General features: G+C 57.5%; 1 protein-coding gene across 1 annotated transcript; it reads left to right on the top strand.

Annotated features, from left to right (window-relative positions):
* Positions 1–5499: 5499 nt before the first annotated feature.
* On the top strand, positions 5500–17841 carry DUSP14 (dual specificity phosphatase 14). Its single transcript, XM_083875193.1, has 3 exons — positions 5500–5593; positions 14261–14357; positions 15666–17841. The coding sequence occupies exon 3, from the start codon at positions 15786–15788 to the stop codon at positions 16380–16382; it is 597 nt and encodes a 198-aa protein (XP_083731319.1). The 5' UTR covers positions 5500–5593; positions 14261–14357; positions 15666–15785; the 3' UTR covers positions 16383–17841.
* The last annotated feature ends 1007 nt before the right edge of the window (positions 17842–18848 follow it).

Genomic DNA, 18848 nt, shown 5'->3' with positions numbered 1-18848 from the left:
TGAGCCTCTCCCCAGCTGGTGCTGCCCAGGGAGGTGAGCACAGCTCCACAGCCAGGCCACTCATCCATCCCAGCCACTGGCACAGCTGGCAGAGCTGGGGCAGGACCCTGTGGGAACCCTACAAGGAGTAGGAAGAGCGTGGGGAACACAGAGATGGGCTCAAGCAGCAGCTCAGAGCACACAGTGTCCAGCATTTTGGGTGTCATGGAGTGGGAGCTGTTGGGCAATGCCTGCCCCACTTGAGGCTCTCCATGGCCACAAGCAAGGATTGTGAGCACCCTTTGCTCCAGGGAATGCACCACCCTGGCATCTCCTGAGCTCTCTGTACAATCACCAACATCTCATTTCTTTTGCAAAGCCTGTCTGAAAAGTCAATGTTTTATGAGCCAGGCGCCAGCACTCCCCAATGGGAGTGACAAGGGGATGGATGGGAGCTCAGGGCACCTCACACAGTGCTGGAGGGGCAGGCACTGCCAGAGAACCCTCCAGGCCCAGCTCCCAGGGCGTGTCTGGGGTCCCTGGGATGGGCCAGCCCCCAGCTCAGCTGCCCAGGAGGCAGGGGGTGATGTGCAGGCTGGGATGGGGAGGGAGCAGCAGAGCCCTGGGGAGGCTGAGCTGCCAGGCCATGCCACTGTCCCAGCCCTTGCTTGTCCCAGGCTGTGGAGAGAGGGGTCAGGAGCATCCCTGGCCAAGCTGGAGACACGCAGGGCACAGCTCACACGGCTGCTCAGCCCCTGACTCAGCAGGTGAGCACAGGGAGAAACTCACCCCACCCTCCCGAGACAAACCTGCACCCTGGCACCCCTCTGTGCCCAGCATCTCACTGAGGGAGCTGCCAAAACACTGTGGGCTCCCTGCACTACACAGCATCAACCCTGCATCCCTCTGCCTAAAGAGGGGCCAGTCAGTGCAATAACGAGACCCCAAATGCAGCAAACAAACAGCAGAGCTGCTCCTCCTGACCCTGTAGAGCCCATGGTCACCCACAGAGGGAAAAGTGGCTTTGGGGGACAGCACTTTTCCTCCATGAGGCAGCTGGGTGGCCAGGAGCAGGCAGGGATCTGGGATAGTGCAGGGCAGGGCACAGGGATTGCCCCAGTGGTGACTAAGCTTGTGGCACATGTGGCTGTGGAAACACTTCCCATTTCACCCACTGGCCCCACAGATCAGAGCATCCCGCAGGTTTGGAAAGGGTCACACCCTCATGGCCACATCCTGGGAGCCCCTCAGCCAAAATCCTCCTGCCCAGGGAGCTTGGATTGGAACACTCTCCCTTTCTGCTCCTTGGAACAAAGCCCTGCTGTGCTTGACATCCCCGTGGAGCTGTGACATTCCTGCCTCCTCAGCGAGGCCTCTGCTGACCCACATTCAGCCACAGGAGCCCCACGTGGTGACCCGAGCTGGGGGTTTGTTCTCTCCCATTAAGGAGCCGCCTGCTCCAGAATCTGCTCCGCGCTGTCACCTCGCATCGAGCGCCAGGCGGCCGATGGCCCCAGCTGGGATTTATCCCCAGAAGATCCTTCTCTGCCTCCCCTGGGTCCCTGCTGCCGTCAGGGAGGCCAGGAGGGGAGGGCAGCACCACAAATCAGCCCCTCCAAGGCTCTCTCTGGCTGGGCTGTGGGTGCTCAGCGCCTGTTGCTCTACAGTTCCACCACCCTGAATGCAGATGTTGCTCCCAAAAACAGGAGGTCCCCGTCCCTGGGGTTTTTGACTCACATAGGGACACTTTTTACATCACACCGATGCAGGAGGTCAAAGGTAGGGAAGAGTAAACTCTGGCAGTAGCCATGGAAACTGGAGGGGATGGATGGATGGATGGATGGAGGGATGGATGGATGGATGGAGGGATGGATGGATGGATGGATGGATGGAGGGATGGATGGATGGATGGATGGATGGAGGGATGGATGGATGGATGGATGGATGGATGGATGGATGGATGGATGGATGGAGGGATGGATGGATGGAGGGATGGATGGATGGATGGATGGATGGATGGATGGATGGATGGATGGAGGGATGGATGGATGGATGGATGGATGGATGGATGGATGGAGGGATGGATGGAGGGATGGATGGATGGATGGATGGATGGATGGATGGATGGATGGATGGAGGGATGGATGGTGGCAGCCACCTCTCAGCAGGCCTTCGTGACCCTGAGCACACCTCAGCCAGATCAGGGGAACACCTGTGATTAAGATAATAGCCCTAATGACCAGCTAATGGCCCGTGGTCGGGCGCACCCTTCAGGAATGTGCCCGTGCTCACCCCAGCAGAGCCAGCGGGCACCTGCCAGGCTGGGCTGGGTAAGGTGCCTTCACAGAATCACAGAATATCCCAACTGGCAAGGATCACAGTCCAAGTGCTGACCCTTCCAAAGCCATCACCCCCAAAGGCAGGACGGGGTGTCATCGGTCACCACTTCAAGCATCTTGTCCCTACACAGTCTTCAGAACTTTTCCAAGAGATGGATAGTTCTATGGGAAAGGCAAAAACCTGTCCACAACAGGATGTCTGCCTTAGAGGAGAGCTGCTGCAGCCCCACAACCCCTGGGCTGTACTGGGGGGAGCTCAGGCTGCCTTCCCAGGCCTGGGGGAACCACAGAGGCCCTGCTGTCCCCTCCATGCCAGAGCAGAGAGTGTGCAGCTGTCTCAGAAAGCACCCAGTACCTGACACCTCCCCTGTGCTCAGGAGCAAACCCATCTGCCCCTCAAACATCCATCCTGGACAAAACAGCTCTTGGCAGGAGGGGGCTTGGCAGGACCACCAGTGTTTCCCCAGCTCCTGTGAGTGAACCCCCAGCCAGGGTACAGTGGGGTAAGGAGCTGATATTCCCTTTTAGCTTTGTTCCCTGTTGTGTCCCTGGGTCAAAGGCCTCCCAGGTTTTCCCTGTTTGCATCCTCTGTCCATCACCAAACACACATAAAGCTCCCTGCGGGGTGAAGGTTAAAAGCATAAATAGCACCAGCACTAAAAACACCTTTGCAGTTGTGTGAGCAGTTAAAAACTGCTCAGGATGAGCAGTGCGAGATTCTTTTCGTCATTGAGTGGCGGTGGAGGGGGAATGAGGGGTTTAGATGCTTGCGGAGGGAATCCCACAGGCTGCCACTCAAAACCCATCCTCGCCTCTCCTTAAATAAATGGCCAATAAACACCACCCCGGGCTTGCCCTGCCAGGGCTCCGAGCCCCCAGCCCAGGGGACACCCCGGGGGCTCAGCTGCCTCTCAGCTTCTCACACACTTTTTGTCACCCGGGGATTCATCTCTGCCCCTGAGACAGTGCAGCTCCAAGGAAAGGCAGCAGAACTGATGCAACGTGGAGGCAAAGCAAACCTTGAGCTCGGGGAGCCAAAACCCTCACATTTTCAATTTTTTTTTTTTTTTTTTTTGGCCTTTTGAGGTTTTCTTAATTTGTCTATTTTTGTTCCTCGCCCACCTCCGCTCTGAGTGTGACGCGAGCCCTCGCTGGAGAGGCAGCGGGTTTTAAGGGAGAGCTCTGGCTGTTATAAAGCAGCGAGGTTCTTGGAAAAAACAGCCTCTGGAGCAATAAACAGATTTGGAGCTGAGGGCTGTGAGGGACGGCTCCATCTGGGCTGCTGAGTCATGAAACCTGCCCGAGCGAGATACCAGCCGAGGGCTCGGGCTGGGGGAAGCTTCCTATGAGGGAATTGGGCTATTTCAGTCGGAGCGTGCGACAACAAAACCAGAAAGCGAACAAAAGCGGGCTGGGGTGGCCACGCTTCGCTCCAGCAGCCGCGGGGTTAAAGCAGAGGCTGCCCTCCTCCTCCTCCCCCTCCTCCTCCTCCTCCTCCTCCTCTGCCAGTGCCAGCCTTGTCCCGTCCCTGCCATGCTGGTGGGGTGGTGGGAGCAGAGCCTGAACCTTAATCCCACAGTTTGCAGCTAAAGACTAACTCTCTTTCCCCTTTGCTGTGTGGATCCCCTAACCCATGGCATCCCTCCATGGGGATCCCAACCCATGATCCCTCCTTGGGGATCCCCTAACCCATGGCATCCCTCCTTGGGGATCCTCTAACCCATGATATCCCTCCTTTGGGGATCCCCTAACCCATGATATCCCTCCATGGGGATCCCCTAACCCATGGCATCCCTCCATGGGGATCCCAGCCCATGGCATCCCTCCATGGGGATCCCAGCTCTCCACCCTGCCCTGGCCAAGGCTCCAGTCTGGCCCCCAGGGTGGTGCCACAAGAAGCCCTGGGAGTCTCAGGACCACCTGCCTTTCCTTCCCTGTGCTCCCAGCGTGGCTTGGGATGTCCTGAGTGACAAAAACCGGGTTCCTCTCTCTCTCTCAGGGCTGGCCCCCTCCCCAGTGAGCACCTACAGAGCAGAGGGATTCTGGCACATCCCCACCCCAAAGGGACCCCATCCTGTCCCCACACACGCTGGCAGGGTCCCCATGGGGACATGGCATGTCCCATCCCTCACCAGGGATGTCCTGGGCGCTGCCACATCCCCACAGAGTGTCCCAACCCCACAGGGACCCTGCCCCATCCCTGTGCCCACAGGGACCAGCTCTGCCTGCTGTGACCCCGACACATCCCATCCCCACCGGGACCTCATTGTCTCCATCCCCACAGGGGATGTCCCCATCATGTCCCCACTGCGGGGCCCATTTTTCCCATCCCCAGAGTGCCTCCACTGTCCCCACAGCGGGTCTCATTTCCACAGTCTCATTCCCACTATCCCCACAGTGTCCCCACTATCCCCACAGTGCGTCTGGTTCCCACAGTGTCCCCATGTCCCTACAGTGCCCCCACAGTGTCCGGGCTGTCCCCACAGTGGGTCTCGTTTCCACAGTGTCCCCACCATCCCCACAGTATCCCTGTTGTCCCCACAGTGGGTCCGGTTCCCACAGTATCCCCATGTCCCTATAATGTCCCCACTGTCCCACAGCGGGTCCCATTCCCAGAGTGTCCCCGCTGTCCCCACAGTGGGTCTCGTTCCCACAGTGTCCCCATGTCCCTACAGTGTCTCCACAGTGAGTCTCGTTCCCACAGCACTCCCGCTGTCCCCACAGTGTCCCCACAGTCCCCACAGCGGGTCTCGTCCCCACAATGTCCCTGCTGTCCCCTCAGTGTCCCCGCCGTCCCCACAGCGGGTCTCGTTCCCACAGTGTCCCTGCTATCCCCACAGCGTGTCCCGTCCCCACAGCGGGTCCCATTACCACAATGTCCCCGCTTTTCCCACAGCAGGTCTCGTTCCCACAGTGTCCCCACCGTTCCCACAGTGTCCCCACAGTCCCCACAGTGTCCCCACTATCCCCACAGTCCCCACACTGTCCCCACACTGTCCCCACTATCCCCACAGTGTCCCCCGTCCCCACAGTCCGGCCCCGGGCGGCGGCGGCTCCTTTAAGCGGGGCCGGTCTCCCGGAGCCCCCGCCCGGAGGCCGGGCCGGGCCGGGCCGCCCCCCGTAGCCTGGTAACGGCGGCTCTGCGGGCGGGGGCGGCCCCGGCAGCCGCGGTCAGGTGGCACCGCCGAGACGGAGCCGGCCCAGCACGATAAAAGTCCCGGCCCCGCCGCCGCCACGGCCGCGAGGGAGCGCGGAGCTGCCGCCCGGGAGCCATGGTAGGGACGGGCCGGGCCGGGCCGGGCCGGGATGGGATGGGATGGCGGCGTGAGGGCTGAGGGGGGCCCGCGCTGTGTTTGCTCTCCCCAGCCCGCCCCACTCCACTACGGTGCCCTCCGGAGGGCTGGACGGGATTTGGGGAGGTTCAGATCCCTGCCAGGCTCGGGGTAGCGGGGCTGTGCTGTGGGACAGCGGCGGGACGGGGTGAGGGCGGCCGGAGGAGCGGGAGGCGGCAAAGAACGCGGCGGGGCTGCTGGGACCGCGGCGGGGCTGCTGGGACCGCGGCGGGGCTGCTCAGAGCCCGGCGGGGCTGCTGAGACCTCGGGCAGGGCTGATCAAACCCCGGCAGGGCTGATCAAACCCCGGCAGGGCTGCTCAAAGCCCGAGGGGAGAGGAGCGGGGGGCGCCTCCAGAGCGGTCACGGGCACAGCTCCGGGGGTGGCTCGGTGTGGAGGCGGCCCCACAGCGCGGGCTGGGCTGTAGTAGGAGCTCCATCCCTGGATCCTGCCGTCGGTGCCCGTCGCCGGTTCCTGTTCCCTCCGCTTCTCCGGTGCCCGCGATGCCTCCGCTCCCCCCGGGCTCCTGCCCCCTCTACAGCCCCTCCCGGGGCTCCTCCTGCGCCCTCCGTTCCCTCCTTTGGCTCCTGTCCTCCCGCATTCCCCTTTGGCTCCTGCTCTCCCGCATCTCCCCAGGGCTCCTGGCCCTCCGCTCTCCCCCTCTTTGGCTCCTGCCCTCCTGCCCCCTCCGCTCCCCGTCCCCGGGGGGCTCCTGCCCCTCCGCTCTCTCCCTTTGGCTCCTGGCCCTCGGCTCCCCCCCGGGCTCCTGCCCTCCTCTCGCCCGGGCTCTTGCCCTCCTGCCCCCTCCGCTCCCCATCCCCGGGGCTCCTCCTGCCCCTCCGCATCCCCCCTTTGGCTCCTGCCCCTCTACTCCCCATCCCCGGGGGGCTCCTGCCCCTCCGCTCTCCTCCCCGGGGCTCCTGCCCCTCTGCATCCCCCCTTTGGCTCCTGCCCCCTCCATATCCCCCCTTTGGCTCCTGCCCTCCCTCATCCCCCCGGGGGCCCCTCCGCTCCCATCCCCGGGGCTCCTGCCTCTCCGCTCCCCTCCTTTGGCTCCTGCCCCTCCCGCATCCCCCCCTTTGGCTCCTGCCCTCCCGTTCCCCTCCGGGGCTCCTGCCCCTCTGCTCTCCCCCTTTGGCTCCTGCCCTCTGCTCCTCGGCCGCCCCAGTGCCCCCGATGCCCCCGAACCCCCGGCCTCACATCCAGCCCGGTTTGCATTCACGGCCCTTGACTCAGCTCCGGAGCAAAGCTTGCTTTGAGCAACACCAGTAATCAATGGAGTGGCATTTGGCTGTAAGGGAGATGGGGCAGGATTATAACCTGTTCGACTGGGCAGCAAATGAACCTTTTATTCTCGAGGTTTGAGCGCTGGCAGATGCCCTAATATCATGTTTCAAGTTCTGTTTATCCCTAATGCCCCTGCCTCAGGAATGGTGGAGGATTAGCGCTGACAAAACAGTGTTTTTCCCTTATGATACACCGGATCAGCTGCCCCTGCTCTGGCAGGGAGTGGATTCCTCCCCCAGGCCTCGCAGTAAACCTTGGTGTTTGCTGTGTTCCCGGAGGTTGGGACGGGCTCTGTGGCACTCTGGAATGAGAAGGAAAGATCCCTGATTTGGGGGACACGTGCTGTTCCCCCCTGGCACAGAGATCGACTTGGCTGACGTGACCCTGGTGAACGTCAGGGGAGCAGGAATGCAGCAGGTTTTAATCGATTTATGCCTGGAAGGTGTGAACGTGCAGCTCTGCCTGTCCTTCCTGCCCCCGAGGGCTCGCCTGGGTCCTGGACAGGGACACAGACATCCCGGATTCCTCCAGGAACAAAGGTGAAATCCCAGGGATTTCATCCCAGCCCTCACTGCCCTGCGGGGTCTGCTCTGGGCTCTGGCACTGCTTCCTCCTTGGTCAGGGCAAGATGGAAATTTGCATGGCTTAATTCAATACCTGATCCCAGCTGGAATCTCGGGGCTGGAAAGCCAGAGAGCTCGTGCTGCTCTAGTGCTAGAAACGTGCAGGGTGTGGGGGGAGATCTGCCTGAGCCAGGCTCCGTGGCAGGGAGGAAAGGGATGCAGAGCTGGCACAAAAAACTCTCAGGTCTCTGCTCTGGGAGCCAGAACCAGCTTTGTCCCAGGGAACCAGCTCGCCTGGGTGTGGAGAAAAGGCTGGGAATGAGGAGTGGGGAAAAGGCTCCTGGGCAGGGCAGTGGGGTCTGGGGGCACCACACACTGACCCCACCAGAGCCATCTACTAAAGGCTGTTCACCAGAGAAGCCTTCCAGGCTTCCTGCCACCACTGCAGGACTTTCCTCCCAGGGTGGTTTTCCCTAGAAGAATGGGGTGACACCTCAAACCAGGCACAGGAGCTTCTCCCAGCTCCTCCTTCCTCTCCAGGTACAACACCCCTCAGCACACACACACACACACACACACCCATTTATGGCTTCAAAAATGACACTGAGCGACCAAAATGTGAAGGGAAACATTTAGCAGAGAGGGCTCTGGCGTTTGGAGATAGCTGAGGAATCTCTGAGCAGGATTCCCAGCTCCCTGGATGCTTGGGAATAAAGCCAGGAACTGGGAGGCAAAGGCACTGCCCACCCTTCCCAGGGCACCTGTAGTGCAGGCAGCGCGTGGGCTCGGCTCACACAGCTACTCCTCTGCTTTAAAAATAGTGTAAAACCAGAATCATCAGGCAGGTTTGGGGTTCCCAGCAGGAAGGATCAACAGGTGCTGCCACAGTCCCCCCAAGGCCAGGTGGGTCAGGGTTCCCAGGGTAATGAGAATTAATTCTCATTTATTTTCACCATCCCACCCTGTAGTGTTGGGGGGGTTCTGCAGGTCCCTCCCTTCGAGGGCAGGAGTCCAAATGTGAATTTGCAGGACATCCCTGGAAAAGGGAATTCCCCCCAATTTGAGGCAGCCAGAGAGAGCTCCTGGGAGCTGAGGGGTGCTGGCTGCTCACAGGGGAAGCTCCACGCATCAACCCCATTCCCCCCTGACCGATTGAAATTGGCCTGGCTTCCTTTCACCCTACACAACCCCATGGATGTGCTCAGGGGTGACCTCATTCCTTACAGCTGCTGCCACCCTGCTCCAGCCGGCCCCTGCCCGGCCTTGGGAGGCACGGGGAAAGCGTGGGCAGCCCCTGCCCGCCGGGAATTCCTCCAGAGGGGAATGTGTCACCATCAGGGTGCCAGCTCTGAGACCCCCTGAGAGGCCAGGCAGCTCAGGGCACGCAGCAGTTGGCAGTGCCCCTGGAAGAGGCCCGGGTGAGGCCGGCACGGAGGCACCAGACCGTTTCCAGGACACGTTGCAGTGAATTCGCAGCTGCCTTCAATTTTACGGGCTCTGGGGTGGGCTGGGGCAGAGCCCCACGAGCAGCAGGCACAGCTCTGGGCCCGGCAGGGTCACACACGAGCAAACACACCAGGTCCTTGTGTTTTGTTCTGCTCACAGGGAAGAGATTGTGTCCCTCCTGTCAGCTGTGACTGTGCAGGGCACAGCTCCGGAAAAAACAAGGCTCCATCTTGCAGCACCCCGGGAGCCTGAGCCAGGCGTGGGTCTGCTCCCTGAATGTGCCCCTCCTGCTCTCCATCCACATCCCCCAGGCTCACACTTGGACACAGGGAGCAGGGGATGGAGCTTTCCTAAACTCCACCTGCAATCCAGATGCCATCAGCTGGCGCTGGAATAATCTGTAGTGCTCCAGGAGAGGCGGTATCTCCACTCGGGGCTGGAAAACAGCCCTCAGTGCTCAGCCGGGTAGGGAACCAATGCTGCACACAACTGTTGGATCCCATTCGTGCCTCCTCAGGGCTCGGTTCTGGTTTTTAAACGTTTCAGGAGTTTTTAAGCAGGATGCAGGTGGCTCCATGCTGGGCGAGCCCTGTGCCTCTCCCAGCGAGCAGCACACGGAGCGTGGCGTGCAGAGCCCGTGGCTCTGAAAGCACAGACGTGGCGTTTAACAGAGAGATGGTTTGTTTTTCTTGCATCAAATCCTCTCGCTGCCTGCCGAGGGAGGCTTGTCCTCGGAGCAGAGCGAGGATTTATAAATACCAGCGCGCTCCAGGTTGTGCTTGCTGCCCGTCTCGCTCCGTCCCCACTCCAGGAGCTCTCCCTGCGGCCAGAGGTTTGGCTGGCAGCTGGCAGGATCCAGCTGGCAGCTGGAGACAGAGAGCAGTGCCTGCTCCTGCTGTGGAGGGGGTGTCTGCACGGCAGGATCACAGCGTGGCAGGATCACAGCGTGGCAGGATCACAGCGTGGCCGTGGGCAGCCCCGCTGGCACAGGAGCTGGTGGCAGTGGGAATGGAAAAGCAGCCGAGTCCCTGCCTGGGACCCTGCCCGTGGGGCTGAGTGGCATCCTCAGATGGATCCTGGCAAAAAAAACCTCACTGCCTGTTTTTCCTGCTGGGAGAATGGCAATGGGGGAGTGAGCCTTTGGCTGGCAGAGCACTCAGACACTGCTCAGCTGGGTTCGAGTCACCACCCTGAGCCTGGTGCCAGCCCCAGGCTCGGGGCTGCCATGTGGGCTGAGCCTGGCTGTGCATCCTCAGCAGGGGCAGGAGGCACAGGATGAGCCTTGCCAAGCCCTGGCCTCACCCAGGGCACTGGGCACCCCACCAGTGCCAGCAGGAGGGACAGGGCTGTGACACAGCAGTGTCAGCTGTCACCTCTCTGCAGGCAGCAGGCTGGGACAGGCTCCTGGGGGATCATCAGCCCTGCAGCTGGCACGGGGGGAAGCCAGCACTCTGTGCTTACAGGCTAAACTGCTTGATTTTGGGGTCGTTGAGCTTCCCAGGAGAGCTTGGAATGGTTTCCAGGGTGTCTCGTTGTGTGTTTTGGGCGTTATTCCCCTTTTTGTGGATCCTCTGGGAAGTTACTGGTGTGTTCTGGCAAGCGCGGGGAGCCGGCTGTGCTGGGAGCTGCACAGGCAGCCAGGGCTGCTCGGAGCTCCGGGCAGACAGATTATTATCTTGATTTAACATCTGACAGCTCCCATCCTGCTCGGAGAGGCCGGCACAGGCTGCCAGCAGAATCAATCAGGGGTTGGTCACAGCATCATCCTCTGTCTCAGCCCAGATCACCCCGCCTTGCTCCCCTTCCTTCCCCATTCCAAAGCTGAACCGCTCGACCTTTTCCATCGTTGAGGATGTGCTGATGGCTCTGACCCACCCGGGAGGAGCCTGTAATGGCTCCAGGAGCACAAGCAGAGCAGGAGAGCAGAGCCCCGGCAGAGCAAAGGGCTGCAGGAGGGCTGGGAAGAGGAGCCGGCGGCTCCCACACATCCCCTCCCTCCCTGCTCTGCTTTGGGCTCCCTTGGACGCGGCACAAGCAAGCCCTGACCCGAGAATGGCTGCAGTTTGTGCTCTCTGCTGAAATTTATTTGAAATGCCACTCTCCAGGACCATTTCTGAAGCAATTTGCTGTTCAGCCTGGCTGGGAAGAGCCCTGAGCAGGCTCGTTCATTCAGTGCCTGCGATATTGACTCTTCTCTTTACTGCAGGATTAGAGAGCATTTGTCATCTCCAAAATGAATAACTTTTCCTCTCCTGGGAGGGGGGGAGAAGCCTTGCCTCAGTGCTGACATTTTGCACACCCAGCCCACAAACCTGCTTCGAATCCCAGATGATGATCTGGGAATTAATCCAGGGGCTCCAGTGTCTCTGCTCCAGGCCCACCCTGCACTAAACTCTCCAGAGGGAGAGAGAGGCCTGGGGGAGCTCTCACCTGTCCAGGTACCAGCCCCATGGTTGTGTCACTGCCAAACAGCCCAACAGAAACTCAAATCCCTCAGGGATGAGCCACAGCCTCTGCTCTCAAGACAGAGGAGCTGTGTTAAACAACAAACAAACAAACAAAAAATCAGAGCAAACTACCCAGCAGCACCAGAATAAGAAGGCAGAAGCTCAGACTTGCCAACTCATTGTCTAGAGCCCAACCAGTTCTCCCTCCTGTCCTGGAGATCACAGTATTTAACTCACAAACTCACCCTGTTTGTCATTTGAGCTTCCAGAGATGTTTTCAAGTCTTTCTCAGGAGGCCCAGGCACCAGCAGTACGTTCCCATGGGAATTTCAGCCTTTGTTAACAGGACTGCGTTCCCAGGAATGAAAGCAAGGGAAACAAACTCCAGCTGTTGCAAGATTTGGAAGAGCAGAGCCACGAGCATTGCCGGCAGCAACCTTTCCAAGGGGCTGCACCACCAACCAAAACACCAACCACACTGGGATTGCTGCATTGCTTTGGAAATCCTCTTACCTGGGAAGGAGCTGCTCTGAGGCCAGGAGATCCAGCCCAGGTGGGATAAAGCCAGCCTTCCATGGGGCCAGGCACCTGCCCCTCCTCCTGGGACAGGGGAACCACAAAGCTCAGCCTGGAGGTTCAGCAGAAGGATCCACCTGAGAGCTGAGGATGGTGCAGGATGAGATCCAGGCTGGATGGGTGCTGGAGAAATGTCCCCTCACCATAAACCTGAGGGATGGTGCTGGCCAGGAGAGCTGAGAAAGGACCTGGAGGCTTTGAAGAGCAGAGTGTTCTCCAGGCTGTAATTAGCCACTGGCTTCCCCCACCCCTGATTATGCAGAGGAGGGAAATGGCAGAACCCACCAGTCTGCCGGGGAGGGAGGGAGGAGGCTGCTCCTGTCCTGCCCCTGCTGCACCAGGGTCCCTCTGCCACCCCAGGGTCCCTCTGTCACCCCAGCCCTCCCCATGGGCTCTGCACATGGCCAAGACCAAAGCACAGTCTGGAAAAGGATTTACTGTGGGTCAGAGCTGCTACAAGATGAATTCATTCATTTACTGGAGTCAGATCAGAAGAAGGACGATGTGATGGCAGGAACACCTGGTTGCTCCCAGCCCCACTGCCAGCCAGGCTTCTCCTCAAGGACCATCTGCACCCTCTGGGAGTGTCAGCCCTTTGCAGGAAGCCCCAGTGACATTCCAGCTCCTTTGGAAGGCGTTCCAGTGCTGCTTTAGGACAGTTTTGGGTCCAGGACAGGCTCCAGCACCTCGGGGTATTGTCTCTGGGCTGATGTGACTCCCCAACCAACACCATCACTCAAAAACCTCCACCAAGGAGAAGTGGGAGAAGAGGTGGGGTTTTTATTTCACACGAGCTGTACCCTGGCAGTGCAGAGGCTGAAGGTGCCCCTCCCTGTGCCCTGCCAAGAGCCTCTTGTGCCATCGGCCTTCCCAGGCACAGCCATGCCAGGCTCTGTGTGTTCTTTGTTCCATCTTCAGCGATTTTTTTTTTCCTGCACTCAACAACGGCTGGGAAGAGGCTTTTCATTCCATTTCTCTTTCCCTGCCCCAGCACAATGACGGCAATGGCTGCGTGAAGAGCAACAGTGTTGGATTACAGCGGGGCGCGCTGGGAAAGCCAAAAGGACTTTGACAGGAGCAAAAACAAGGCGACTTTGGGCCGGGCAGGAGAGACACAGGGATGCAGCCCCGAGGATAAACGAAAGCTCCCACCTGCGAGCCTGGGGGAGCTGCTCAGCCCAGCAGAGGAGGCTCCTCCATGCCCAGCTCCCTGCACGCCGGCAGCTGCTCAGCCTGGTGTGTGTGGGCTCTGTCACACGCCTGAGACAGCTCGGCACAGTCGGTGCCATCCCTCCCAGCTGCCTGCCAGCACTGCAGGGGATGAGCACCCTCCCCATGCCCTGGTGGCTGTCCCCAGTGCTGATCTCCCACTTAAATAATGAGCTTCTGCCCAAAAGATGTATTCAAACACATCATTTTGGCTGAGAGCTGCTCTGGATTGGGTGGGAGCTGTTTCGGCCATTCTGAGCCCTGAGGATGTTGGTGGAACTGGGATGAGCAGCTGTGGCTGTCCCTGAATCCCTGGAGGTGTCCAAGGCCAGGCTGGACAGGGCTTGGAGCACCCAGGGGGAGTGGAGGGTGTCCCTGCCCGGGGATGGGATGGGATGGGATGAGCAGGTGTTTGCTGTCCCAGAGTTTGCAGAGCCAGCCCAGCCTGTCACATGCAAATCCCCGGATAAGTTCCTGCCTGCAAACAGGAACCACTTTATGGAAAGCAGCAGAGCCCTTCTCAGAGTGCCTCAGGAGTGCTCTGGCTCCCCTGGGAGCAGCTGGAGGCTCTGCCTTGCTCACAGCAGGTTTGGGACTGGAGCTGCTCTGGATCTGCCTGAGTCCAGCAGTGTTTCCCAGGGAATTCACCTCCACTTTGGGGGATTCTAGAAAAAAAGGGGATGTTGGCCCCATCCTCAGCTTTTTGGGAGCAGCGTGGCTCTGGGATCAGCTCTGCCCCTTCCCACTCACAGGAACAGAGGGTCCCAGTGGGTGACTTTGGGCACTGTCAGAAGGACACAGACCTGCCCCAGCTGTCTGGGCCTGGGCAGATGCTGAAGGAGACATTACAGCAAATTAATTACTTAAATGACTTAATTTTTTTTTAAAGCCATGATTTCCGTGCCAGCCTCAGATTCCTCTGGGCTCACTGTGGTTTTGAGTGCCGCGTTGGCAGGAATTGGTGACATTACAGTGTTGGCAGCAAGTGCCACCTTGAGGAGTCAATCTGGGTCCTCCCTCCCAGTTCTTGGACACCCACCTAATCAGATCCCAGTAAAATCCGTGCTCTTTTCTCTCCCCAGCTCAGCGTTGGACACTCTCCATGAACCGTCCCAGCCCCAGCAGCCCAGAGTGCCCCGGTGCCTCTCCGTGATTTAGAGCAGGACTTTGTTACCAAGTGTAAGTGCCTCAATCCTTTGCACTGTCAGTAATCCCTGCCTGAGAGCAGGGGTTTCCCCTGCCCAAAGAACTTTATTCCTTTGTGAAAACCACACCTTTCCTTTGCTGCTCCAGCTGGGTGATTGCAGTGGGGAGAAGCTGAGCAGTCATAGCTGCAGCAAAAACATTGTTGGGGCAAGAACTTTTGCAGCTTTGGGTCCAAAGTTTCAGGAGCTGCTCAAGTAGCTGCCAGCAGGGAAGAGCCATGTTATGTTCTTTAAGTTTCTGTATCACACAGCCAAAAATCCACTGGCAGCACCACCAGGCACTGCTGGGGCCTGCCAATGCTTCCCAGAGCAGACAGCTGAGGGCTGGGGAAGCCACAGCCCTTCAAAGGACCCTCTTAACATAATTAAGGATTGCTGGAGGGACAGATCCCTCTCCTCAAGACCCTGAGCATCCCCCAAGGCCCCTCAGCTCTGCCAGTGCCACCAGGGTGGGCTCAGAGGTACCTGGGCAGGGGCTCCCCAGCCTGCACAGCCTTTCCTGTGGCCCTTCTCAAACAAAACACATGGACTGCCAAATTATTGATACCGCAGGGCTCATCCTCTGGCTTTGAAGCTGCCCCAAAGGAGCAAAGGAGTCAGAGCAGGGACCCTCACAGGCAATGCCAGGCCTCTGCAGTGTGTGTCTCTCTGCCACGCATTAGTCAGGCATTAAAGCAGGACAAGAGCCTCCCCTGCCCCAGCCTCTGCTCTTGGGGTTTACTCTCAGCTTCTGACATAACCAGGTCACTCTTTCCACACTTGCCTTTCCTCCACGAGGGCTGATGACTGATGGGGATGGACGTGACTCACCGCCTTTCCTAATGAGCGACTTTTCTGTGTTTATGTGCTTTGGCGGGGCCTTTCCTACACCTAAAAAAGGAGAAGGGTGGCACTGGGAAGAGGGCACTGTGCTGGGAATTGCTGGCATCTGCTGTTCCTCACCATCCCTTTGAACTGTGGCCAGCTGTGAAGGTGTTGTGTTTAAGCATGGAAAAGGTGTAGCTCATCTTCCACGTGCTGGTCCGGGTGAGATGCTGTCCAAGCCCAACAGGTAAAGCCTTTGGCGAGTAATTGCAGCTAATTAGGCTGGAGGATTTTTTTGTTACTATCTGTCCAGGCAGTGCCTGAGGGACAGCGGTAATGAGCACTGTGAAACCAGCCCCACATTCCCCAAGGAGCTTTGCCAGGCCACAGCAGGGCGAGCTGGGCTTTCCTGTTCCCTCACACCAGCACGGGTCAGGGACAGCTCCCCGCTCACGCCGCCTCAACTTGTGTTTTGCAGTGACTAAACAGCGGGAGCTCTCACTGTCCCACCACACCACCAGGCCAGACAATCCCTCCCTTGGCTGAAGATCCCGTTGGCTCTCTTCCCATAATGGAAGCCTGAGCTCCAGGATCCTCCATGACCTCCAGAAGCCACAACTCCCTGCCGAGAACTCTGATGGCTCCGCGAATGCTCTCGGAAGGTGCCCTGGGGGGCATCGCCCAGATCACGCCCTCGCTGTACCTGAGCCGGGGCAGCGTCGCCTCCAACCGCCACCTGCTGCTGTCCCGGGGCATCACCTGCATCATCAACGCCACCATCGAGATCCCCAACTTCAACTGGCCCCAGTTCGAGTACGTCAAAGTGCCTTTGGCCGACATGCCCAACGCCCCCATCTCGCTGTACTTCGACAGCGTGGCCGACAAGATCCAGAGCGTGGCTCGGAAGCACGGGGCCACGCTGGTGCACTGCGCCGCCGGCGTCAGCAGGTCGGCCACGCTCTGCATCGCCTTCCTCATGAAGTACCACAAGGTCTCCCTCTTTGAGGCTTACAACTGGGTGAAGTCGAGGCGCCCCGTGATCCGGCCCAACGTGGGCTTCTGGAGGCAGCTGATAGACTACGAGAGGAAGCTCTTTGGGAAGACCTCGGTTAAAATGGTACAGACGCCCTATGGCATCATCCCAGACGTTTACGAGAGAGAGAGGAGACCCATGATGCCTTACTGGGGGATTTAATGGGACCGCAGACGGGAAGCACAAAACAGAAGGGACGTTCTGTTCCGAGTCGACCAGACTGGAGACATTTCCCTTCTCCTTCTTACAGCCAACTTTGGTTCTCTACCATAGGGCAGAACCTCGGTTCTCACCTCACTAACCCACAAGGCCAACAATTCCCTTCAAAGCATTTTTTCTCTATGGGGATTTCCCATCCGCATCTCTGATTTAGCAAAACCAGGTCTCATTACAAGTTTATTCCTTCCATAAAGCCTCCGTCTTTTATTCTTTTTTTTTTAGTCAGTTTATTAGGATCCTCCAAGGAAAGGCCTAAGAGGCACTTGGCAGAGTTGATGACCCAAGTGCTCTTCCTGCCCGCAGTAGTAGCCTGGATATTTTGTTATAGCTTGTTTGCTTCCTTGCAAAAAAACCCTGTAGAGTGGCTCAGGAGCAGCACTAGGGAGGCCCTGCTCCACAGCAGGTTTTCCAAGCACCAGGGAGGCAGGAATACAGGGGCTGTGGTGCTAGTGCTGGTGCTTTCTTTAACATCCGTAGTGACTCTCAGTATATAGTGTTTGAGATCTTTAGTCAGCTCTTTAATCATATTCAAAGTTAGGGGGGAATATAAAAGGGAAAAAAATAGCCAAAAAAAAAAAAAAAAGAAAAAAGAGGCAATCAGTCCGTGTCAGCCACAAGTAAAATAAAAATTCAGCAATTCAAATCAAATAAAAACAAGATCTTTTTTCACTCATTCCATGCCAGGAATAGTCCTGGAATACACTTCAACGACTGGAAAACGCTGGCGTGTTCTGTGGGTGGAAAGCTGACAGATCTTGTCCAGATGTGGCTCAAGACAGAAGCGAGAGGGCTGAAACCGCTGGGCAGCCAAAGAGATGCTCAGGAAGGTGCGTGGCCCCTGCCCGGGGCTGGGCTGTCCCTGCCACATTCCAGCAGTTCCAGCAGCCCGCCCAGCCCCGGGGGAACCCGGGAATCCGCTCAGTCCCTCGGCTCCGGGACCTGCCTTAGCCCAGCCCTGCCTCTCTCCATCCATTCCGTCCTCAAGGTTATGCTGCATCCCAGGGTTGCTCCTCTCTGTCCCCGGGGTGGGTGACAGAGCCTGGCCTGGCTCTGAGTGTCCCCTGAGCCACTCCAGCCCCAGCCCTTCCCTGGGAAAAGCCTTCCCCAGGCTCCAGGGGCAGGGGCTGCTTCCTTGGAGTGTCCTCTGAGCAGGCACCAGAGTTTTTTGAGCAGGCACAGAGTGCTGCGATCACTGTCTGATTTAAATGAGATTCTATACTTGTAAAAAAAAAAATAATAAAAATCAATAAAGATTAAAGCAGAACATGTGTTGGTTTCCTGTTCCAAACGGTGCTAATGGAGCTCCAGCAGCAGCAGCTCAAGGCCCAGCAGTGCCTTTAGACAATTCTGGCTTGAAGGATGTTTTCTCTTTTGAGATTTTTGCCCCGCTGAAATAAAGGTGAAGTTTGCCAGCAGCTGCTCCCAGCTCGGGTTCCATGGCTGGATCCCAATTCCAGTGGCAGGCAGACACAGGAGACTCATCTCCCTAATTTATCAGGAGTTAAACTTCAGCCAGGAAAATGGGAAGTGAGGAACTAGAGAGTGAAAATCAAGATTAATCACTGGTCTGGAGACGTTCCAACACATGACATTTTAAAGGGGAAAAAAAAATGCTAAAAACTGAAATATGCTCACAAAATTAAACTTTACCTAAAAATGGGCAAAGTAGGGTTTAACAGCGTTGTTTGTATAAAAAATGAAAAATTAAAAATTCACCAATTTGAATTATTCTACAGACTTTATATACACACTGCCTGAGGACTGAGGGGATGCTGATGTTCAGCCAAGAAGGCACCAAAGGCTGACTTTAAACACAAGGGAAAGTTAGACCTATAAAAAGTGAAATTGCCTAATAAACCACATGAGGAAACAAACAATTCACCTGAAATCCCCATTCAAGGTTATATTACAGCGTTAGTGCTTGTGGGGATTTCACTGCAAAAGCTCCTCTTGTATTCACGACAGGAAAAGATTTTACACAAGTGTTTTCCCCCCTCAAAATCCATTTTTTTTATCCATTCTCAAATCTACAGAAACCAAAGAAGAGAGAGCCCTGGTTTAGCTTGGATTGCTCTGAGCACACCTACTGGCTTTGAGGGGAACACTCCTTCTCCTGCTCCCCACAGGCTTTTCCAAATGGTATCTTAATTGTCTGAAAACTGTTTTATATCTTCCAATATTTGGTGAGACACCTTCCCCATCCCAGCCACAGAGCAGGTTTCACTTACATTATGATATAAATATTTCAGCTTCCCAGGCTGGTCAGATATGAAACGAGCTTTTTATTGAACACCAGGTCTGAATCTCAGCACAGGATTTATAAATCATTGCAGGAATTAAGGGAGTAAACAAGGTACTAAAGTCAATTAATAACACTTACTCTCATCGGATTTAAAATATCAGCAGCAA

The sequence above is a fragment of the Zosterops lateralis genome (genome assembly GCF_965231275.1).
Source record: "Zosterops lateralis genome assembly, chromosome: 19".
NCBI lineage: Eukaryota > Metazoa > Chordata > Aves > Passeriformes > Zosteropidae > Zosterops > Zosterops lateralis.
This window is presented reverse-complemented; position numbering and strand designations above follow the sequence as displayed.

Excerpts from the sequence above, each read along its gene's own strand:
- DUSP14 (XM_083875193.1), top strand. The coding sequence starts at position 15,786 with ATGACCTCCAGAAGCCACAACTCCCTGCCGAGAACTCTGATGGCTCCG.